The sequence below is a fragment of the Panthera tigris genome, assembly GCF_018350195.1.
Source record: "Panthera tigris isolate Pti1 chromosome A1 unlocalized genomic scaffold, P.tigris_Pti1_mat1.1 chrA1_random_Un_scaffold_58, whole genome shotgun sequence".
NCBI lineage: Eukaryota > Metazoa > Chordata > Mammalia > Carnivora > Felidae > Panthera > Panthera tigris.
The window spans coordinates 27,598-52,500 of record NW_024962143.1 but is presented as its reverse complement, the minus strand read 5'-3'; the positions used below and the strand labels follow the sequence as shown (position 1 = coordinate 52,500).

The 24,903-nt window shown below is 39.4% G+C and overlaps 1 protein-coding gene and 1 pseudogene across 4 annotated transcripts in view; one reads left to right on the top strand and one right to left on the bottom strand.

Annotated features, from left to right (window-relative positions):
* The window catches only part of LOC102964293, a 2,869-nt pseudogene extending 45 nt beyond the window's left edge, over positions 1–2,824 (bottom strand).
* Positions 1–24,903, top strand: part of LOC102962413 (ankyrin repeat domain-containing protein 26-like) — a 138,698-nt gene that overhangs the window by 86,539 nt on the left and 27,256 nt on the right. For 3 of the 4 annotated variants that reach the window (XM_042977069.1, XM_042977071.1, XM_042977072.1), the window contains 8 exons: positions 6,968–7,181; positions 9,006–9,183; positions 9,387–9,548; positions 11,689–11,835; positions 15,765–15,835; positions 16,166–16,259; positions 20,389–20,459; positions 20,790–20,883. In XM_042977069.1, coding sequence (XP_042833003.1) covers positions 6,968–7,181; positions 9,006–9,183; positions 9,387–9,548; positions 11,689–11,835; positions 15,765–15,835; positions 16,166–16,259; positions 20,389–20,459; positions 20,790–20,883 — 1,031 coding nt within the window. The remainder of the gene's footprint in view (positions 1–6,967; positions 7,182–9,005; positions 9,184–9,386; positions 9,549–11,688; positions 11,836–15,764; positions 15,836–16,165; positions 16,260–20,388; positions 20,460–20,789; positions 20,884–24,903) is intronic. The other variant, XM_042977070.1, reaches the window with a different exon arrangement.

The window sequence follows — 24,903 nt, the reverse complement described above, 5'->3', positions numbered from 1 at the left end:
CAATTTTTCATTTAGTAAGGCAGCAATTGCTTTGGCATCTCTGGCATCTATTTGCTCTCCCCAAATGTTTCTCTTTGCTTTTTCGTAGGGATAACATTTAACAGTCGGATAGGCTCTGATGCCAGCTTTCTGGCATGTTTGAGCCTAAGCCTGACAGTCTATTTTTCCAGCTTTCACTTTTCCTTTCATCATCTTAGCCAAGAGCTTAAACTCTGGAGCAAAATTTTGGCAAGGTCCACACCAAGGAGCATAGAATTCAATCACCCGGTGATTTTTCCCTTGTATAACTTTTTCATCGAAAGCTGAGTCATTAGATTTGTGGATGCTTGAGGTAGAAATCCCGTACCCCAAATCTCTCTTCTAGCCATTGTAACTGTGATACTGAAAAGCTTTATTTGGTTTTGGGGGAGGGGAATCTTATCTCAGGGTATCTCTGAACATTTTCTTGGGCACAAAAAGAATGATACTGTTGGCAGTCTATACTGCCCACAGTAACTCTCCAGTTAGTGTCCGGGCCATTCTTTTCCATTCTGGCATTAGGACTTGACATGGATGACACCATGGGAGTAGAAGTCAACCATCCAGACTTCATCATGGTTTCTTTGTTTAGCTAGTTCATTGAAAGTGGTGGGTGTCAGGGAGGTCACTGAAGGTTCCTAGGATCCTCTATGAATTCCAAGATCTGTTGTTCAGCAGAGTGATGTCCTTCTTATTCATGAACCTCGGATTGGTTGAATACCACTGTTGTTGGATCCGCCTGAATGTTACACGTGTTACAGGGTCCCTCGTGAACCGTACCATCTAGTGTACCAAACTAAAGCTCACCACGCAGATGCTTTGATGCTTTTTGTAACTCTGGCAATAAAGCTTGACATGGTGGACACCATGGCACAAACAAATCAACAAGCCACGGTTCCTGTCATCGGCAGGAACATTTTGAGGTCCAAGTGTGGCAACATGAGAATTACCACTTTCTTTGGCAAAGGCTAGTATATCATATAGAATCTTCTTTCCATGATGAATTTCATATTCTTTGGTTCCTTGTCCTTTAATTTTTTTTAACGTTTATTTATTTTTGAGACAGAGAGAGACAGAGCATGAATGGGGGAGGGTCAGAGAGAGGGAGACACAGAATCCGAAACAGGCTCCGGGCTCCAAGCTGTCAGCACAGGGGCCCGATGCGGGGCTCGAACTCACAGACCGCGAGATCGTGACCTGAGCCGAAGTCGGCTCCCAACCGACTGAGCCACCCAGGCACCCCTGGTTCCTTGTCCTTTAAATACTGCTAGACATGGCTGAAATACAGAGAGATTACTACAGATGTCTGGCGCAGAGGGACAGTCAGCCTTGCCAACTTGAATATGATCGCTTTTGAGTAGAGTTTTTAGTTCCCTCAACTCAGGATCATTTGGATTTTCATGTTTTCCGAAACTAAACGATAAGAGCCACCGATGATGCACCAATCGATCCGTTAGTGTATTTGCCAAAAGTAGCTCAAAATCTGGAAGACTATGCATGATTTCCAAATATATTTCTCGAGCATCCAATGAATTAAGGAACAAAACACTGCTTTTCTCTCTGTTATTTAATGTGGCGCCAGAGGAAAATAGGCAGTAGTACTTGTCATAATATCCAGACTTTTACAAAGTTTGTCCTGGGTGGCACAGTCCATCCATCCTACATTAACAAGACCATCCAACATGCCCCTGAGCCTGAGTCGTGTCTATGAAGTTAAACAATCTCCTCCTTTGCAACAAAAAGTGATCAGCTGGCCAATACCAGCAGCAAAAGCAGTTTCTATGGAGTGAACACAATTTCCTGTCCATAATTCCATCACTGTGTTCCTAACGCGCTGCATGGCGAAAGTCACCAAACTTTCCTTTGGTCTGTCCCCGTGATATTTCACTGTGGCCGTTCCAGACCTAAAAAGGAAGAGGCTGGGAGATCCGTTGACTCCTTTCATTCAGCAAAACATTCTATCATCACCACAGTTAACAGCACCAATTTGAAGTAATCCATCTACTTCTTTAGCACAGTCTCTCCATGTGGGAGCTAATTCATGGCAGTGTGAACATCCTGGGGAGTAAAAGTTCACAAACCACAGTTCTCCAGAATGAACAGCAGCATCCAATTCTCTTCTAGTCAATGTCATGCTTTCAAGATCATCATCATAAATACCAAAATCATAACGATCATAATCCCAGCTTTCATACGGGCCACCTTCTGGATCATCTGCAAGTCCCTTTTCTCCGTATTTGTCATACTTTTCCCACAGATCTTCATCTTTGAGTACTTCATATGCTCTATTTATTTTTGAAAATCACTCTGTACGTTAGGATTATTCATTTGGTTGGTAGGTTGGTTGGTTGGTTGGTTATTTATTTATTTATTTATTTAGTGTTTATTTACTATTGGGAGAGACAGAGACGGAATGCAAGTGGGTTGGGGCAGAGAGAGTGGGAGACACAGAATCCAAAGCAGGCCCCTGGCTCCGAGCCATCAGCACAGAGCCCGACGTGGGGCTCTAACACACGACCTGTGAGATCATGACCCGAGCGAGCGGAAGTTGGACACTCAACTGACTGAGCCACCCAGGCGCCCCGGGTTATTCGTTTTTGTTTTTTGTTTTTTATCAGGATGTAACTTCAATGCCAACTTCGTGAAAGCTTGCCTTATCTCTCTACTGTTTGCAGTCCTGGATACTCCAAGTAAACTGTAAAAATCCTGATCTGTGCCCACTAAAATGGCCATATACACTATTAGGAAACAGAATGACCCTTTTCAGGTCCCGGACGTAGTCATTTTCGTTGAAGCAGACTCCCATTCTTTCTCTGATACATGTTCTGATGAAAGTGAACATTCAGATATACAGCTGGTTCCAACTGAGAGAATATGCAGGTTTGAGAACTTGTGTTCACGTTACCCCAAGAGCGAATCAAGCATCGTGAAATTTTCCCAAAATGTCAATCTGTGTAGGCTCAGTAATCTCCACTTCCTCAGATCACAAAAGATATCAAAATACTTTCAGGAATCTAACCTTCTTAACATTCTGTTTCTCCTTTCTTCCTTTAATCCTAAATGTCTAAATCTTCTCCTTACCTGCGAATGGTCTCTGGCTCATTTCTAACTCCTTGTCATGCAACCAAAACATACGTTTGTAAAGTATAGAGGTGGAGGTAACAAATATTCAGACTAAAATAAGCAACCAGAGGAAAATTGAGAACATATTGTCCAATACCACCATGGGACAAGTGGTTCTCCTAGGGGTCGTTCTCAGCATGGGTGTGGTGGACTTGATCTGCGCCACGCTTCAGGGCCAGGTAGAAACTGCCGGTAAACGCAATAGGAAGGATTTCTGGCTGCCATCAGCCCAGAATAGGATGTGGGGAGAGGGGAAGGATGGGGACATCCCATGAAAGAGACTGCTGGCATATGAAGTCTCCGGCAAGACTAGGGTGAAAAGAACCTGAGTAACTGAGGCTTAAGTGAGAGAAAGGGTCGCAAGAAGGTGGGAAGTGAAGTTGGAAGAAGAGTGATGATGTAGGTGGTGAGAAAAAGATGGGGAGCTAGAACACAAAACCCATGGCAGGGGCGGAGAGGAAGGGAGGGGAGACAGGTGCACAGGCATTGGGCTCTCCCTTCCAGAAGGGCCATGCCTCTGCCACCGCCGCAGCCTCCCGCTCCAGCAGAGCCTGGGGCCCGGCCCATTCCCACCTCAGTCTAGGGGGGTCGCCTCCTACAGCTACTCCCCCGCCTTCAAATCCTGGCAGGTAGCGGGCCCCGCCCCCACCCACCCAAGTCCTGCTGTGGGCGTGTGAACAAAGCACCTGCTCTCCAGCCACTGCCAGGGTGGGGCGGGGCAGGGCAGGGTGCCTTGGGAAGCCGAGCGAGGAGCCACAAAGGCAGCAAGGAGCACCGCACTTCCCTCTTCTTTTTTAATGTATACATTCAGTGCTATAAGTCTTCATGTGAGTGCTACTAAAGCAGGACTCTACAAATTCTACTATGTTTTCATTTTCATTCAGTTCAGAATCCTCTCTAATTTTTTTTTTTCTTTTTTCATTACTTCTTTGACCCAGGGGATATTTCGATGTGTTCTGTAGTTCACAAATAGTTGAGTATTTTCCAGAGATATTTTTGTGCTTGATTTCTGATTTGATTGCTTAGTGGTCAGGGAACACACTATTATGACTTCAGGCCTCTTGACTTCTTCCTTTTATTAAGATTTATTTGGGGCACCTGAGTGGCTCAGTCGGTTAAGCGTCCAACTTCAGCTCAGGTCACGATCTCGTGGTCCGTGAGTTTGAGCCCCGCGTCGGGCTCTGGGCTGATGGCTCAGAGCCTGGAGCTTGCTTCCGATTCTGTGTCTCCCTCTCTCTCTGCCCCTCCCCCATTCATGCTGTGTTTCTCTCTGTCTCAAAAATAAATAAACGTTAAAAAAAATTTAAGGTTTATTTTTGACCCAGAACATAGTCTTTTTTGGTAAGTGTTCCATAGATCCTTGAGAAGAATAGTGGCGGCCAAGTCTACTATGCCCTGGCTGATGTTGAGCCTATTGAAATATCAGACTATAATTGTGAATTTGCCTATTTCTCTTTTCAGTTCTATCAATTTTTGCTTCATGTACTTTGAAGCTATTAACAGATACATGAACATTTAAGATTGCTCTTAATTGACCCTTTTATGATTATACAATGGCCTGTTGTTTATTGCTGGTAATAATTTTTTTTGCTTGAAACTGTTTTGTCTGCTATTCATATAGCCACTCTAGCTCAGCCTTCTTTGGTCAAGTGTTAGTGTGGTATATCATATTTCTGTCTTTTGAACAAATTTCTGTCTTGACATTTAAAGTGCATTTTGTATAGGTAGCATATAGTTGAGTCTTCCTTTTTTATCCATTCTGACAGTCTGCGTTTTAGTTGAGGCTTTTAGACCGTTTTCATTTACTGTGATTTTTTTTTCAATATATGAAATTTATTGTCAAATTGGTTTCCATACAACACCCAGTGCTCATCCCAAAAGGTGCCCTCCTCAATACCCATCACCCACCCTCCCCTCCCTCCCACCCCCCATCAACCCTCAGTTTGTTCTCAGTTTTTAAGAGTCTCTTATGCTTTGGCTCTCTCCCACTCTAACCTCTTTTTTTCTTTTTTCTTTCCCCTCCCCCATGGGTTTCTGTTAAGTTTCTCAGGATCCACATAAGACTGAAAACATATGGTATCTGTCTTTCTCTGTATGGCTTATTTCACTTAGCATCACACTCTCCAGTTCCATCCACGTTGCTACAAAGGGCCATTTACTGTGATTTTTGAGATAGTTGATTTGAATATGTCATCATGCTGTTTGATTTGCATTTGTCCTATCTGCTCCTTGTTCCCGTTCTCTTCTTTTTCCGCTTTCTTTTAATCGAGTAATTTTTATGATTCAGTTTTATCCATTTATTTATTTATTCATGTATTCATTTATTCATTTATTTATCTAGGCTTCCTAGCTAGAACTTTTCAGTTTTGCTGCTTTAGTGGTTGGTTTAGGGTTTATAGTCTATGGCTTCAGCATCACAGTCTCCCTTCCAGTAATGTTGTACCACATCATATAGAGTTTAGGCAAATCACAAGAGTTGACTTCCATTTCTTCTTTCCTAGATATATCCTTCCTGGGTCAGTGGGATTATAGTTTTCATGAGGTTTAGGAAGATTTGGGCCATTTTTTTTTTTCCTGTCCCTTTCCCTGCCTCTTTGGGCAATTGTATATTTCCCAGTTGAAGTTTTCTCCCAGGTTTCCTATGTTAAACTTCAGTCTTTTGTTTTGTGAGGTCTAATATGTGTTTATTCCTACCCATCGTATTGTTCATGGCTAACATAATTTACATCTCTGTAAGTGCTATTTGGTTTTTAAAACAATAGCTTCCATGCCTCTAGTTATCTTTTCATGCTTTGTTTGGAGATATAGTTAAGTTACTTACAAACAGTTGGATCCTTTAGTCTTGCTCTTACGAATTATTGGATGAATCCAGAGTGGTGATCAGCCTAAGGCAAATTATGAGTTTTTCTATCTTAGCTAATGTGAATAGATACCGTCCCTCGTGCTGTGGGAGCACCAGGCAGTGTTTCCTCTACTCTTTTCAGATTTTTTTCCCTTGATGACTTCCTTCCATGTATGCACTGGTTGTTACTCTGCTGAATAGCCAAAGGGGACCCTGTGCAGATGCCCAGGGTTCTTTCTGTGTCCTGCTTTCTCCTCTCTTGGATGCTGACCTGTCGTCTCTATCTGCCTTGACTTCACCAGACTCTCAGTTTTGCCACCTTGACTCAAGGAGTCTGGTGAAATCTACTTAAATAATTTATGTCTCCTGTGTTGTAGCCTGAAAACTCTCTCAAGGCAGTGAGCTTGGGCATACGTGTTAGGCTAACGTGTTTTGTTTTCAGGGATCATTGTCCTTCATTGTCTGAAGTTCTGTGTCTTGAAAATCATGTTAAAATTGTATTTTGTCTGTTTTGTTTTTGCTTGCTTCAGGTAGGAAGATCAATCAGTACGTGTTACCCCATCTTGGCCAGAAGCAGATTACAGTGGAACTTCGGCACATGCTCTAGACTGTCGAGTGTGCTTGTCTTCCTCCTTTGCTTAATTGTCTCCTGCTCATCCTTCATTCCTCAGTATATTTATCTCTTCCTCAGGGACATCTATCTTCCTTGGGCCCAATCTAGATCAAGTTATGATCACAGAACTCTGTCTTCTAATAGGAACTATCTGAATTTAGAATTACCATTTGAGTTGTCTTTCTCCTTCACTAGACTTTAAGCTAATCGAGAGCCAGGGGTCTTCTCTATTGTGTCTGTAGAGCTGAGTCTAACATCTTCCATTGAAGGTATATATTTATTCAATGTGTGAATGAGTGAATTGAAGATGCACAGGCCTGTATATGCAAAAAGTACTCATCTATTTTATTTCTGTTTCTTCTCTGATGCAGATTATGCTGGCTTCTTGAAAATCCGAGATATACGTGTTTCTTATGAGAAATTAAGGAAACTTAACAAAAATCACTGTAAACTTCTTACGGGAAAAATGACAGAAATGGACAAAGTGGTTAGTGCACTACAAAACGAGCTACGAGAAGCCAAAGACATGATATCACGGTTAGAACATCAAAAAGTGGAATGGGAACGTGAATTCTGCAGTTTGAGGTACAGCATCTTGGCTTTAAGGAAATATTTCAACTGCTTCCTTTTATACTACAGATGTGTACGGGCAGTTTTGTAATTGCTGACTTACCTTATGGGATTTTCCTGGAAAGAATACTTGTTTAGTGTTGTGAGGTGTGCGATTCTTGGCAATAACACAGGAAGTTCTTCACAGTGAATACTTGTAATACTTTAATGTATATTCCAAATCACAATTTTAATGGCCCTATAAAAGTCCACCATAGTCCAAGAAATATCATTATTTAAGAGATTGAATTCTGCTTGTTTTTCATCTCTCTGTATTTTAATTAATGCTGTCAGGAATGTCTTTTATATAATCTGTTTCTACATGTCTGGTTACTTGCTTGGAGTCAATTCTTCAATATAATGTAATCTGGTTAAAGTATAAAAATTTTTAAAAAGGTCTTTGATCCATATTTTTAAGTTGTTCTCAGGAAAGTTTATATTACTCTCTGTACCTACCAACAGAGTATAAAATGGTCATTTTTCTCAAGACAGTAAAATTCGCCCAAATTGATTCCGTTTGCTTCTTAACATGCAGGGGTTAAAAGGTAAAGTGGGGGTGCCTAGGTGGCTCAGCTGGTTAAGCTTCTGGCTTCGGCTCAGGTGATGATCTCGTGAGTTTGAGCCTTGCTTTGGGTGGGCTCGAGCCCTGCTTTGGGTGAGCACGAGCCCCGCTTCAGGTGAGCTCCTCTTCTCTCACTCTGTCTCTCCCTCTCTGTCTGCCCCTCGTGGGATTCTGTCTCTCTTTCCCTCTCCCCGCCCTCACTCACTTGCGTCATCTCTCTCTCAATAAAAAATTTAAACAAAGTAAAATGGGGGCACCTGGGTGGCTCAGTCAGTCAAGCTTCCGACTTTGGCTCAGGTCATGATCTCAGGGTTCGTGAGTTCGAGCCCCACATCGAGCTGTGTGTTGTCAGTGCAGAGCCCACTTCGGATTTTCTGCCTCCCTCTCTCTCTCTCTGCCCCCCGTTTGTTTGCATGGGCTCTCCCTTTCTCTCTCAAAAATGAATAAACATTTAAAAAAAGTAATACGGAAAGTGGTTACTGAGAAGTTTTTTCAACATCTCTGTCATAGGTAGATAAAATTAATTCAAAAGTGTATGCTGAAAGGTCATATTACTCTTTATTGTTTACTTAATTAATACGGATCCTGTGTTGTTCTAGAAGGGATGTTTAAGTGATTCATAAAGTAGGTAATCATCAACAAGGTAAGTTGCAAGTGTTGTGGAAGAAGAAACAAAAAGCATAGGCAACAGATATTAGACTCGTCAGCGTAGTCTTAGATGACAGTAATCTGCACGTGTATGTTGTGTAAACAACATCCACAGATGCTCTCTTTCACTGCGCATCATTTTTGGACGTACCTGTAAGGTTTCGTCAAGTGGAAATTTTATTTCCAGTGAATTGATAAACTTGCTTATAAACAGCAACTTCTCTTTTTAACGAGAAACTGAATTATCTGTCCTATGGAGGAATAATTATACCTGTGGGAAAGGGGGTAAGTTTCAACTCTAACTTTCCTGAATAATTTCAAACTTCCTTTCCTACAACATCTACCAGAGTTATTACTGACTAAAACTAACGAAGTTGCATAATGCTTTCTCCTGGCTTCTTTTCAACTGTATATATGGTTTGGAAGAGATTGAAGTGACAAATTAAAAACATGAGCCCTACAAGGAAAACAATTGGAAAACATAGATATTTTTCATTTGGATAATAAGCCAACTTATGTGGAACCAGATCATAAAATGAACTTTTTATGTCTAACAAAACAAATTTTAAAAGAAGCACATGTAATTGCAGATGTACCTTAAAACAAGAAGAAGAAGAAGAAAGAAGAAATGCTGATATTTTATATGAAAATATTAGGGAAAAGTTAAGAAGAAAAGAAGACGAATATAAGAAAGAAGTTGAAACAAAACAACAAGTTGAACTCGCTCTTAGAATGCTAAACACGGAATTGAAGGCCACAAAAAATCAGGTAAATCAGTTTTTGATAAAAACTGTATTTCCATCCATATTACATAGTGTAATATTATACATATATATTTTATAGTATCCCTTTGACTCAATATATATTATTTAGGTTTAAAATAAATTAAAACATGGGATTATGTTCTTTTGAACATTTTTTTAAAGTTCTCTTCAGCTTTTGACCTTCTTTTTTTAACGGTATGAGACCAGAATCATAATGAAATGTGTCTCCAGGTTGTAGAAGAGCGCAGTGACACTCAGTGGCAACTTTCTCCAGAACAGAAGGCCAGAGTCTTACAAGATGGAAGTCTAAACAATCACTTTTGCAAGCAAAAGGAGCTAGAAATGGCTCAGAAGAAAACTAATTCTAAGGTATCTTCTTTAGTTATTTTGAAGTACATGTGTGTATGTATTTGTATACATTCTATTTTTTAGTTATTATTACTTTTTTCTCCGTGTGTGTGTGTGTGTGCGTATATATATATATGTGTGTGTGTGTGTGTGTGTGTGTGTGTGTGTGTGTTTGTGTGTGTGTATGTGTATAAATATGTGTATATATATGTATGTATATATGAAACTGAACTCTGTTCATCATGGAAACTATAGAGGATTTTAAAAGCACATATATTTTGCGGAGGGTCATGGGGGACGGTGGGATTTTTGCTTCACTGGATAAAATAATATTCTTGATTAAATGCATTTGTCTGCAACAACTAGTGACATTCATAATGTCCTTGTCCAAAGGAGAGGCTTTTATTACTTTCTGTAGGAATTGATGAGCTTTCCCTAATCTCAATACTATTGCTACTAGCAACATGTGTTTTCGTTTTGAACAGTTACTTCACTGCCTTGATATATTAATAGGTTAGTTGAACACTTCCGCTAATGGACAGGAGGACGAGTGTAGCCAGTTCACTGATCATATTTTCAGTATCAAGTCTCCTACTTTTGAGAAAAGTAACAGTTTTGCTTCAAGTAGCATCCTATTTCATTACAAGGAACTTTTGATAACAATGGTATGCTGTGGTATATACTTAATGATAATTTATTGATAGGTATTTTATTCCTAATAAAATAGCTGAGTGTATTTCTCCTCTTTTATATTTATTACTGTTTTCAACATGAAGAGGAAATGCAAGTTATTGCAGCAGTAAATAATCTCATGGTTTTCTAAGAGATGTATAAATTTCACCTTATTTCCTATGAGTATTTTGAAATACAAGACTTCTTTTGTACTTGTGTATTTACACTAGAGAAGTGGCAGTGATTGGTGCAAGAGCACTAGTTGTGGAGTGAGAAGACCTGGGGAGAGTCCTGCAGCTCACCGTTTTAATCTCTCCATTCTAGAATTGTGATAACCAAATGAGTTCATTGATGAATGTAGAAGTGTTTCTATTATAGTATAGTGCCTAGATTTTTCAGTTATCAATAGATCTAATTCTTATAACTGACTATAGAAATGGTAGCAAAGTACGTATCTATGAAATATTCTCAGGAAAGAAGAATTTTAGGAAATTTAATCTGTCCGAGTGTATGCAGAGCTAAGGATTGTACTGTGGGGTCGCTGTGTTCGATACCTACTGTAAACTCAATTTTTAAGTATAGTCAGATTTATTGATCTTTTATTTTAGGCCTTCTGGTTTGTTGTAAATCAGAGAAAGGCCTTTCCAATTCTGAGATTCTGAACAGTTTTCTCACAAATTCTTTTTTACTTTCATGCCTTCATTATCTTCAGTTAAAGTTCTGAACTTTTGGGAACTTATGCTTGTCTAAAATTTGAGATTTGGAGCCAACTTTATTTTTTTCCAGTTGGATATTCACTTACTGTAATCTATCTATCTTTCTTTCTTTCTTTCTTTCTTTCTTTCTTTCTTTCTTTCTTTCTTTCTTTTCATGTTTCTTTATTCATTAGAGAGAGATAGAGAGAGAGAGAGAGAGAATGCAAGAAGGGGAGGGGCAGGGAGAGGGAGAGCGAGAATCCTGAGCAGGATCCTGACTGTCAGCACAGAGCCTGATGCGGGGCTTGAACCCACAGAATGTGAGATAATTCCCTGAGCCAAAATCAAGAGTCAGACACTCAACCAACTGAACCACACTGGCACCCCCTGCAACCTTTTCATTGTTTAAACACAGATTATACTTTCATTTCAAAGAAAATCATGATACTGCCATTTTATTGAGTGCTATCTGAAAATGTGCTTGGTTTTACTTAGCTTTCTGATAATCATGAGAAAACACAAGATCGGTTGCATAAAAACCACATGTTGCAGGATGAAATTGTCGTGCTAAGACTGGAAAGAGACACCATAAAAAATCAGAACTAGGCAGGGAGATAACACCTTTTGTGTCTTTAACTGAATTCAGTGAACAGGAATGTGTATGTGTTACAAAAAGACGGTGAATTGATGTGTGTGTTGATATTTCTCAAAGTAAGTATGTGAGAGTTGTCTATTATTAACATAATTTAATAATAAGATGATTTAGAAAATCAGTAACAGAAATGTCTTATTAGGTAGTTGCGAGACAACTTCAACAAGAACTGGCTGATACTCTGAAGAAACAGTCTATGTCAGAGGCTTCCCCAGAGGTTACGTCATATCTTCGTCTGGAAGGTGAAACACGGGATCTCAAGAAGAAATTAGCTCAAATCAGAAGTCAGGTATGTAGTAAATGTAACCTGTCAACAGCTAACTTATAGCTGGTTAAATAATATAAAGTGTTTTAGGATACCAATTTCCATGGACCGCTTTCTTTGGTATTTTCATTATAATTAATTTATTATGATTTTAGTATCTTTACAATGCATTTATTTTGTAAACTTCTGCCTTTCCTTCTCCTATTTGTGTTATACACTGTTTTCTTATAATACTTACTCTTAGGAAAGTTGAGGCTTTTGTATCCTTCCTCACAGAAATTGAGAGACTTTTTTCGTTCTTTCTTTAATTTAATTTTTTTTTACATTTTATTTATTTATTTTGAGAGAAAAAGAGTGAGAGAGAGTGTGTGCGTGCGTGTTAACAGGGGAGGGGCAGAGAGAGGAGAGAGAGAGAATCCCAAGCAGTCTCCATGCTGTCAGTGTAGAGCCAGTGTGAGGCTCAGTCTCATGAACCATGAGATCATGACCTGAGCTGAAAGCAAGAATTGGACACTTAACTGACGTAGCCACCCAGGTGCCCCAAGAGACTTTTGTCCCCTACTAAACAATGTTTTTTAATGATATCTCTATTACCATGATGAGGCAAGCTGGATCAAATCAGAAGATAATGTTTAAGGGAATGTTTCAGATAATTGTCTTAGTTCTCATCTTCACTTTTGAGAAGAATGCATATTGATTTCAGGATGACTCGTACAGAAAGATCACTTAACACACCACTTGAACTTCGGCATTTCCTTCATTTTCTTTGCCTTTTAGACATATTGTCAAAGCACGGAAATATTCAGATCATGTGTAGTATGGGCGCCCAAAAGCGAGAATTAAGAACATTCTCTGTGTTCTGCCATTGGGTTTTTTTTAAAGCTATTTTGAGGTACAATACACATACCATAAAAGTCACCCATTTGCCACGCACAGTTCACTGTCTCTGTGTACACTCGTGCAACCATCACTGCCATCAAGTAGAATGTTTTCCTCACCCTGAAAGGAAACCCTTACCCGTTGCCCCCAGCCTCAGGCAACCACCAGTCTACTACTTGGTCTCTCAATGGAGTTGCCTCTTGTGAATATTTCATATAAATGGAGTCACACAACGTGTGGTCCTTTGGGACTAGCTACCTTTACTTAATGTTTTCTGGGTTCATCTGTGTTGGTTACAGCTTATATCAGTGCTTCATTTCTTTTTATTGTCAACAGTACTCCATTGTGGGTTAAGGCCCTTGTTCATTCATCAGTTGATGGACCTTTGGGTTGTGTCCACTTCTTGCCTATTAATACTGCTGCTTATGAACATTTATGTAGTTCTTGTGTGGACATCCGTTTTTAATGTCTCTGCCATCAGATTTTATCCTCTGAGTTAATTGGGTTGATTTTACCATCTTTCAGCCGTTACTCATGCTGTCCTTACTGTCTTTTTAGTTTCTGTTCCTCTTGAGTAAACCTATGTTATTCAGACTTGGCTCACAGTCTCCTTTCCAATGAACTTTCTCTGACTGTTCTAACTCCCATTAGCTTTAACTCTCTTGACACTTGTCATCTAGCCTGTGCAGAACAATTTAGTCCTTTATTTGACATTGTTTTTATTTTTTTCATGACAGGTAATTTCGTCTTCCTAAGTATAAATTTAAGGGATAGTAATATTTGATACGTGTGGTACTTATCCTTGTATAAATTGAAAATACTTTAACTTAACAGTTTTTCCGATAAAATTAAGTACTTTATACCGTATCAATAAATTCTTCTTGGAAACATTGGTATAGCAAAGCTTTTATTCTAAATGTATGCTAAGAAATGAAATACTAGATTGAGGGGTGCCTGGCTGGCTCCAGTCAGATCAGAGTCTGCCTTTGGCTCAGGTCATGATCTCCATGTTCTTGAGATGGAGCCCTGCATCGGGCTTTCTGCTGTCAGCAGAGCCTGCATTGGATCCGTTGTGTCCCTCACGTTCTGCGCCACTCAGACTCGTGCTCTGTATCAAAAAATAAACGTTAAAAAATGTGTGTATATCTCTATACACACACACACACACACACACTCACACACTTATATAAGTAAAACTATTAATGAAAGCACTTAATCAAATAGAGGAGAAATGTTCAATCAAATGTTTAGTTTTTTTTTCCCCTCTCACTATGAAAAAGCATGCTAAATTTGTCTTTCTTTCTTACACAGCCAGAACTGTGATTTACAGATTTGTATCACTTTACCAATGCAAATATCTGGGGACAGCTTTTCTGATATGCTTTTACCACAAACCCTTAATCTCTTCATCAGAGTACATGCTAAAGCAGCCTAACGTAAAGAGTATGGACATGAAATGATTGAGGAACTTTAGTTTCTCAAGACTCGTGTATTTCCATGTCAGTGGCTTTCCCTTGCCTCTGATGGTCATGTAAAGGATCTACTACTCAGTCAAGGAGGTGCTATTTGTACCGTAGTCTGTGAGCATTGTCCACTCAGTGGTATAGAGAGGAATGAAGTTAAAATGATTATAAGTGGAAAAAAGTACTGTTGGCTAGTGGCATTGGCAAAGTTTTTTGAAGTACTGAGGAGATATTCTGGGCCTCATGCTCCCCATTTGCTACCACTTGTGGTGGAATGAAGAATAACTTCAGTATAATTTGTATAGGGGAAAACTTGTTTTGGCAGGCCACCTGCCTAAACTATCACATTGTATTGGAACACAAACTACAGCAACAGTAATCATGCTACATGCAGACACTTAGAGCTGACTATGTGCCACGTACCCTTCTAAGTTGTTCATCTATTATTTCCTAATGTAATCTTCCCAACATCCCAGTGGGGTAGATACTATTATTATTTATTTTGAGATCACTTTTTTAAAGTCCTTTGTTTTGAGAGAGAGAGAGACAGAGAGACAGAGAGATTTTGGGGAAGGGCATGTAGGGAGAGAGAGAAAGGGGGAGAGAGAGAGAGAGAGAGAGAGAGAGAATCCCAAGCAGGCTCCTCACTGTCCATGCAGAGCTCGATGTGGGGGTCAATTACATGATCCTGAGATCATGTCCTGAGCTGAAATCAAGAGCCAGACACTGAACCGACTGAGCCACTCAGGTGCCCCAGTAGGTGCTATTATTACCTTCATTTTACAGATGCAGAGATTGAGACATGGAAGTTTTAGGTAGTGTGCTCAAGGTCATACAGCTCATAATGAGCAGAACTGGGAAATCAGACCCAGGCATTCTGGCCCCTACTAGGATATTGCTTCTCAAATTCTTCCATGAAATATCTTGTTGTCACTGAAAACAGCGTGTTCAGTTTCATAATCACGAGAATAGGAACGTAATTCACCTATGTGAATATGTAAAATCATAGTTGATGTGGTGCTTGGAATATGAAAATAGAAGTGTTTACCATAAGGTAAATTCCTATATTTCCTCCATTTGACCAATAGATACATTTGTACACTTATGTGATCATATATAATTTAAAAACATTAACAATGTTATGTTTTTGTAGGAGAGTAAGGTTGGTAAACTATTCTGTAAGAGTATTGAAACATTTCATCTTTGTAGGCCATAGTCTCTGTTGTAGAAGCTGAACTCTTTTGTTATGACCTCAAAGTAGCCATCAATCAGCATGTAGAGGAGAGGGTGGCTGGCTCCAAAAATATTTTACTTACAGCGGCGCTTGGGCGGGTTAGTTGGCTGAGGTCCTGACCCTTAATTTCCACTCAGGTCATGATCCCAAATCCCACATCATGAGACCAGTCATGAGACCGAGCCCCACATCAGGCTTCGCCCTGAGTTAGCAGCCTGCTTACCATTTTCTCTGTCTCTCCCTCTGTCTCTCTTCCCCACTTCTGCATGCTCTCTCTCTCTGTCTATCTCTCAAGTCAAAAAAAAATTAGTTAAAGAAACAGATGATGGTGTTCTACTAGATTTTCAGTGGTTAAAATTATTTTTTCTCTATTTTAGTTGCAAGAAGAACAGGAACGACATGGAGAGGCCATAAGATATGCTGAGGAGATGAAAGATCATGTGCAAAAGTATAATTTAAACCTCACAGAAAATAACTTGTTTATTTATAAAGCAGATAAACAGTGTAGTATGGGAAATGTATTAGTTATGCCAGTATATCATTGTTAAGCTGGATACAAATTCCAGCTTTGAGCTATTTTTAAATGCAGAATTGTGGCATATTATCTCTCAATTTTGCACCTTATCCACAAAACACAATGAGAAAAATGGCACAATTCCGAAATCTTCCTCTTGACAAAATTTTAAGGATTTCTGTAATACCCTCATTTGTTCAGAAAGTATGTGATGTTGTTTTAAATTTATGTGTGAGAATAATTATCTTAAGATCTGCATTTTAGGCTACAGGTTAAAAATGCCACACAAGAAGCAACCATCAAGCATCAAGCGGCCCAGATTCAAGATCTTGAGAGCAACGTGATAAAGACAAGTTTGGTAAGTCGATCTCTTAATGTCTGTCCTACTGAAAAGGAATCCGTATTTCACTAGGAGTAGTACATAAGAATGTTTTGGATCCCATGGAAAATCTCACTGCTGCAAAGGTTTGGTTGATATTGTTCCTACTTGCTACTAGTGATGTAATTCTTCTATATAGATGAAGTTGATTGAACTCATAAAGTAATGATGTTTACAGTGAGATTTTCATAGAAAACATTGTGAGAATCTAAAAAAAGCAACATTTTATATATACCACATTGAGCATTTGTTTTAGTCCACCTTTGGCTACTGTTAATAATGCTGCTGTGAACGTTGGCATACAAATGTGTGAGAGTCCCTGCTACTATTTTTCAGCGTGTTTCAAACGTCCCCAATCTTTGAGTGATCATTTGATCTTGAATTCTGACCTTCTCTTGTAATCTCATCCCTTCAGTGAGAGTTTGAGAACGGGTTATTTTAATGATGATTTGTTGTAATTTGTAATTACAAGTTTGCAATTTATTCTCTTCATTAACAATGACCGGCAGATCATTATGCAAACGTCCTTCTCATAGGAATGGACTTTTCTCCTTGTTGGATTTTGTAAAGGAAAAGAAATGCCAGTGAAAAAGGAGAAATGGCTTCTCTGTCAGAGCCTTACCTAGTAACATAGTGCTCCTACCATTGCAAGTTCAGACTCATTTTTTTTTTCCATTCACGTGAGTTAATCAGACTTTCAGAGATTTCACAATTCAATCTCAGAAAAGACTAATGTGCCATTCAGGATTCTCATTTATTGATATGTAGTGAAACCCCAACTGTTTTCCAAGCAGAACAGTTAATGTCATCCCACTCTCACCCTCATTTGGAGGATGCTCATTGTAAATCCTAAGTGGGAGCAATGAGGTAGATACACTGACCAACTCGTTTCTGTCAGTCGCAAAAGCTATATAATATACATGCAAGTTTCATTAGGCAGCTATACCTGTCAGGGGAACTAGAACATTCTGTTGACTGGTCCTTTTTGTGGCTGAAGAGACATTGAAAATTACTTCCTTTTCTAGACATCTTATTAATGAGTCACATTGTATTAGGGAACTTTTCATGCGAGTAACATGATACTCGGTTGATCAGTCTTCTATGAATGAGAGTGCTAGGCATTGTCCTGCTGTGTCCTAAAGAAATCATTAAGGTCTCAAAAACTAAAATCTGTAAGGATATCTGAAACTGATGAAGCTTATTAAAGAATAACGAGGGATTTTCTGTAGATCCCTATAGAAAGGAATTAGGGTTATGGCATGAAATTATCTGCCACTTTAAAGTGTTCCCTGTGAAACAAAAACTTAGATAGCTTTCAGCCAACTGAGTCCCTAGCTCTGACTTCTCTAGAAGGTCCTTATCTCCTGAATCCCCAAACCAGGGGCTACCTGGGTGAAGATATTTGATGCACACAATTTTGAGGTGAAGAATCTGGATTGGGAAGAAGAGGTAGCTCTAGCCAACTTAACCTTCCTAACAATATAGTCAAGTATGGGTCTGAAAGGAACTTCAGAAGACTTCCGTAAGTTGAAATCTCTATGGACGAAGAAATTACTCAAAAGGAAACAAAGACAAACCAGTGATCATCCAGCCCTTGTGATAAATGTCATGTTATAAAGAAAAGCGAGTCAAAGTATGCTGGTCAGCATCCTAAGGGTAAGGGTGCTCCCAAAGACTAAATAAGAAAAACACACTCAAAGTAACACCGAAAAGAGTCCAAATAAAATGTACACGATTAGCTGTCTACAAAGGTACTCCATGTCAAGTAATGATTTTTGAGTGCGCGGTTGAGGATGTTGTCTATGAGCACCTAGATGGAAGAGGGAAAGGTACACATGGCCTAGGTAAAGGGGCCAAAGCTGGAAATGTGAATTAGAGAATCTGGTTTTGAAGCCTTAAGAGCAATTCAAAACACAGATAGCAAGGGGCAAGGACTTAATGTCAGGGGTTGCCGTCCTTCAGAAATAAGGTGTGGTAAAAAGAGCAGAGGGAAGGCATGGTCATTTTTCTCAGCTGCTGCTGAAAAGTGAAGCAGGCAGGATAGAGACCTTAATAAAATTAAAAAAAAAAAAAAAAGAGGTTCTTGATGACCCTCAAAATGTCTTAGTGGAATGACTGGAGTGAAAGTTAGATTTTAGTGTAAAAGAAGGAAATAAGTGAAGAAAACTTGAATCTGTAGATGAGATGATTCATTAAAGAATGTTCGAGTCCACTGCAAGGGGAGAAGCAGTGTGATAGATGGACAAAGCTTCAAAAGTTAAGCAAATGGTTAATAGAAAAGGAGAAATTGAAATCTTTCTTCCTTATGCAGCTGGTGCTGTGATTTACAGATGTGTAGCACTTTACCAACTGCAAAGCTCTGGGGCCAGCTTTTCTGATATGTTGTTACCACAAAGCCTTCATCTCCTCATCAGAGTACCTGCTAAAGCAGCCTAATGTAAACAGTGTGGGCATGAAATGATTGAGGAAATTTGGTTTAGTAAGACTCCATTATTTCCATGTCAGTGGCTTTCCCTTGCCTCTGATGGTCATGTAAAGCATCTATTACTCAATGTAAGAGGTGCTATTTGTACCGTAGTCCGTGAGTATTGTCCACTGAGTAGTATAGAGAGGATGTTAGTTGAAAGTATTATAAGAGGAAAAAAAAAGTACTGTTTGCTAGTGGCATTGGCGAAAGTTGTGTGAAGTACTGAGGAGAGATTCTGGGCCTCATGCTCCCCATTTGCTGCCACTTGCGGTGGTATGAAGAATGACTTCAGTATAATTTGTATAGGGGACCACTTGTATTGGCATGGCACCTGCCTTAACTATCTCATTGTATTGGAACGCAAAATACAGCAACAGTAATCATGCTAAATGCATACACTTAGAGCTGACTATGTGCCATGTACCCTTCTAAGTTGTTCACGTATTATTTCCTAATTTTATATTCCCAAGATCCCAGTGAGGTAGATCCTATTATTATTTATTTTTCAGATCCCTTTTATAAGATTCTTTATTTTGAGAGAGAGAGAGACAGAGAGAGAGACAGAGAGAGATTGTGGGAAGAGCAGGTAGGGAGAGAGAGAGAGAGAGGGAGAGAGACAGAGAATGCCAAGCAGGCTCCTCGCTATCCACGCAGAGCTGGATGTGGGGCTCAATCACGTGACTCTGAGATCATGTCCTGAGCAGAAATCAAGAGCAACACGCTGAACCGACTGAGCCACTCAGGTACCCCAGTAGGTGCTGTTATTACTTACATTTTACAGATTTAGAGACTGAGACACGGAAGTTTTAGGTAGTGTGCTTAAGGTCATACAGCTCATAACCAGCAGAATTGGGAATTCAGACCCAGGCTTTCTGGCTCCTACTAGGATACTGCTTGTCAAACTCTTCCATGAAATATCTCGTTGTCACTGAAAACAGCATGTTCAGTTTCATAATCACGAGAACAGCAATTGTCATTCACCTATGTGAATATGTAAAATCATAGTTGATGTGGTGCTTGGAATATGAAAACAGAAATGTTTACCATAAGGTAATTTCCTATATTTCCTCCATTTGACCAGTAGATACATTTGTATTTTTATCTGATCATATATAATTTAAAAACATTAACAACGTTATGTTTTTGTAGGAGAGTAAGATTGGTAAACTATTCTGTACCAGTATTGAAATGTTTTCGGCTTTGTAGGCCATAGTCTCTGTTGTAGAAGCTGAACTCTTTTGTTATGACCTAAAAGTAGCCATCATTCAGCATGTAGAGGAGAGTGTGGCTGGGTCCAATAAGATTTTAGTTACAGGGGCGCTTAGGCGGCTTAGTTGGTTGAGCGTCCTGACTCTTAATTTCCACTCAGGTCATGATCCCAAACCCCACATCATGAGACTGGTCATGAGACCGAGCCCCACATCAGGCTTCACCCTGAGCTTGCAGCCTGCTTCCCTTTTTCTCTGTCTCTCCCTCTGACTCCCTTCCCACTTGTGTGTGCTCTCTCCCTCTCTGTCTCTCTTTCAAGTACAAAATAACAACAACAAAAAAAAAAACCCAAAAACATTTAGTTACAGAAACAGGTGATGGTGTTCAACTAGATTGACAGTATTTAAAAGTATTATTTTTTCTTTATTTTAGTTACAAGAAGCACAGGAACGACATGCAGAGGCCGTAAGATACGCTGAGAAGACTAAAGATCATATGCTAAAGTATAATTTAAACCTCACAGAAAATAACTTGTTTATTTATAAAGCAGATAAGGAGTGTACTATGAGAAATGTATTAGTTATGCGAGTATATCATTGTTAACCTGGATACAAATTCCAGCTTTGAGCTATTTTTAAATGCAAAATTTTGGCCTCTTATCTCTCAATTTTGCACCATTACCACAAAACACAACGAGAAAATTGGCACAATTGCCAAATCATCCTCTTGATACAATTTTAAGAATTTCTGTAATACCCTCACTTGTTCAGAAATAACACGATACAGTTTTAAAATTATGTGTGAGAATAATTATCTTAAGATCTGCATTTTAGGCTAAAGGTTAAAAATGCCAGGCAAGAAGCAACCATCAAACATCAAGCGGCCCAAATTCAAGATCTTCAGAGCAACTTGCTAAAGGCAAGTTTGGTAAGTCGATCTCTTAATGATTGTCCTGAAAAGGAATCCTTATGTCACTAGTAGTAGTACATAAGAATGTTTTGGATCATATGGAAAATTTCACTGATCAAATTATTTGGTTGATATTGTTTCTGCTTGCTACTAGTGATGTAATTCATCTATATAGATGAAGTTGATTGAATTCATAAAGTAATGATGTTTGTAGTCAGATTTAAATAAAAATATTGTGAGAATCTAAGAAGAGCAACATTTTATATATACCACAGTGAGCATTTGGTTTAGTCCTCCTTTTGGCTATTGTATATAAAGGTGCTGTGAACATTGGCATACAGATGTGTGAGTCCCTGCTAATATTTTTCAGCATGTTTCAAACGTCCCCAGTCTTTGAGAGATCATTTCATCTGGCATTCAGATTTTCTGTTGTAAACCCAACCCTTTAGTGAGAGTTTCAGAAAGAGTTCTTTTAATGATGATATGTTGTAATTTATAATTACAAATTTGCAACTTATTCTCTTCATCAACAATGACTAGCAGGTCATTATGCAAACATCCTTCCCAAAGAATAGCCTTTTCTATTTGTTGGATTTTGTAAAGGAAAAGAAATGCCAGTGAAAAAGGAGAAATGGCTGCTCTGTCAGGGCCTTACCTAGTAACATAGTGCTCCTACCATTGAAAGATCAGAAACTCATTTTTTTTTTCCATTCACTTGAGTTAATCAGCCTTTCAGAGATTTCAGAATTCAATTTCAGAAGAGACTAATGTGCCATTCAAGATTCTAATTTATTGATATGTAGTGAAACCACAACTGTTTTCCAGGCAGAACAGTGAATGACATCCCACTCTCACCCTCTGTTGTAGGATTCTCATTGTAAATCCTAAGTGGGAGCAATGAGGTAGATACACTGACCAACTCGTTTCTGTCAGTCGCAAAAGCTATATAATATACATGCAAGTTTCATTAGGCAGCTATACCCATCAGGAGAACTAGAACATTGTGTTGACTGGTCCTTTTTATGACTCAAGGGACATTGAAAATTACTTTCTTTTCTATACGTCTTATTAATGAGTCACATTGTAATAGGGAACTTTTCCTGCGAGTAATATGACACTCTGTTGATCAGTCTTCTATGAATGAGAGTGCTAGGCATTGTCCTGCTGTGTCCTAAAGAAATCATTAAGGTCTCAAAAACTAAAATCTGTAAGGATATCCGAAACTGATGAAGCTTATTAAAGAATAACGAGGGATTTTCTGTAGATCCCTATAGAAAGGAATTAGGGTTATGGCATGAAATTACCTGCCACTTTAAGGTCTTCTCTGCGAATCAAAAACTGAAGATTGCATTCGGCCAACTCAGTCCATAGGTCTGACTTCTCTAGAAGGTCCTTATCTCCTGAATCCCCAAACCAGGGGCTACCTGGGTGAAGATATTTGATGCACACAATTTTGAGGTGAAGAATCTGGATTGGGAAGAAGAGGTAGCTCTAGCCAACTTAACCTTCCTAACAATATAGTCAAGTATGGGTCTGAAAGGAACTTCAGAAGACTTCCGCAAGTTGAAACCTCTATGGACGAAGAAATTACTCAAAAGGAAACAAAGGCAAACCAGTGATCATCCAGCCCTTGTGATAAATGTCGTGTTATAAAAAAAAGCGAGACAAAGTGTGCTCGTCAGCATCCTAAGGGTAAAGGTGCCCCGTAAGACTCAATAAGAAAGACACACTCAAAGTAACACCGAAAAGAGTCCAAATAAAATGTACACGATTAGCTGTCTACAAAGGTACTCCATGTCAAGTAATGATTTTTGAGTGCGCGGTTGAGGATGTTGTCTATGAGCACCTAGATGGAAGAGGGAAAGGTACACATGGCCTAGGTAAAGGGGCCAAAGCTGGAAATGTGAATTAGAGAATCTGGTTTTGAAGCCTTAAGAGCAATTCAAAACACAGATAGCAAGGGGCAAGGACTTAATGTCAGGGGTTGCCGTCCTTCAGAAATAAGGTGTGGTAAAAAGAGCAGAGGGAAGGCATGGTCATTTTTCTCAGCTGCTGCTGAAAAGTGAAGCAGGCAGGATAGAGACCTTAATAAAATTAAAAAAAAAAAAAGAGGTTCTTGATGACCCTCAAAATGTCTTAGTGGAATGACTGGAGTGAAAGTTAGATTTTAGTGTAAAAGAAGGAAATAAGTGAAGAAAACTTGAATCTGTAGATGAGATGATTCATTAAAGAATGTTCGAGTCCACTGCAAGGGGAGAAGCAGCGTGATAGATGGAGAAAGTTTCCAGCTTAAGCAAGTGGTTAATAGAAAAGGAGAAATTGAAATCTTTCTTCTTTATACAGATTTGTATAAAGCTGGGATTTACAGATTTGTAGCACTTTACCAACTGCAAAGCTCTGGGGCCAGCTTTTCTGATATGCTGTTACCACAAAGCCTTAATCTCTTCACCACAGTACCTGCTAAAGCAGCCTAATGTAAACAGTATGGGCATGAAATGATTGAGGAAATTTGGTTTAGCAAGACTCCATTATTTCCATATCAGTGGCTTTCCCTTGCCTCTGATGGTCATGTAAAGCATCTACTACTCAGTCTAGGCGGTGCTATTTGTACTTTACTCCGTGAGCATTGTCCACTGAGGGTATAGAGAGGATGTTAGTTGAAAGTATTATAAGAGGAAAAAAAAAAGTACTGTTTGCTAGTGGCATTGGCGAAAGTTGTGTGAAGTACTGAGGAGAGATTCTGGGCCTCATCCTCCCCATTTGCTGCCACTTGCGGTGATATGAAGAATAACTTCAGTATAATTTGTATAGGGGACCACTTGTATTGGCATGGCACCTGCCTAAACTATCTCATTGTATTGGAACGCAAAATACAGCGACAGTAATCATGCTAAATGCATACATTTAGAGCTGACTATGTGCCACGTACCCTTCTAAGTTGTTCATGTATTATTTCCTAAATTTACATTACCAAGATCCCAGTTAGGTAGATACTATTATTATTTATTTTGAGATCACTTTTTTAAGGTTCCTTATTTTGAGAGAGAGAGAGAGAGAGAGAGAGAGACAGACAGACAGACAGATTGTGGGGAAGGGAAGGTAGGGAGAGTGAGAAAGAGGGAGAGAGACAGAGAGAGAGAGAGAGAGAGAGAGAGAGAGAGAGAGAGAGACAGAATTCCAAGCAGGCTCCTTGCTGTCCACGTAGAGCCCGATGTGGGGCTTAATCACGTGACCCTGAGATCATGTCCTGAGCAGAAATCAAAAGCAACACGCTGAACCGACTGAGCCACTCAGGTGCCCCAGTAGGTGCTGTCATTACCTTCATTTTACAGATGCAAAGACTGAGACATCGAAGTATTAGGGAGTGTGCTCAAGGTCATAGAGCTCATATCCAGCAGAATTGGGAATTCAGACCCAGGCTTTCTGGCTCCTACTAGGATACTGCTTGTCAAACTCTTCCATGAAATATCTCGTTGTCACTGAAAATAGCATGTTCAGTTTCATAATCACGAGAATAGAAATGTCATTCACCTATGTGAATATTTAAAATCATAGTTGATGCAGTGCTTGTAATGTGAGAACAGAAATGTTTACCATAAGGTAATTCCCTATATTTCCTCCACCTGACCAATAGATACATTTGTATGTTTATCTGATCATATATAATTTATAAACATTAACAACATTATGTTTTTGTAAGAGAGTAAGTTTGGTAAACTATTCTGGAAGAGTATTGAAACATTTTCGGCTTTGTAGGCCTATGACCTAAAAGTAGCCATCAATCAGCGTGTAGGGGAGAGTGTGGCTGGGTCCAATAAGATTTCAGTTACAGGGGCACTTGGGTGGCTTTGTTGGTTGAGCATCCTGACTCTTAATTTCTGCTCAGGTCATGATCCCAAACTCCACATCATGAGACTGGTCATGAGACCGAGACCCACATCAGGCTTCACCCTGAGCTTGGAGCCTGCTTACGAGTTTCTCTGTCTCTCCCTATGACTCCCTTCCCCATTTGGGCGTTCTCTCTCTCTCTCTCTCTCT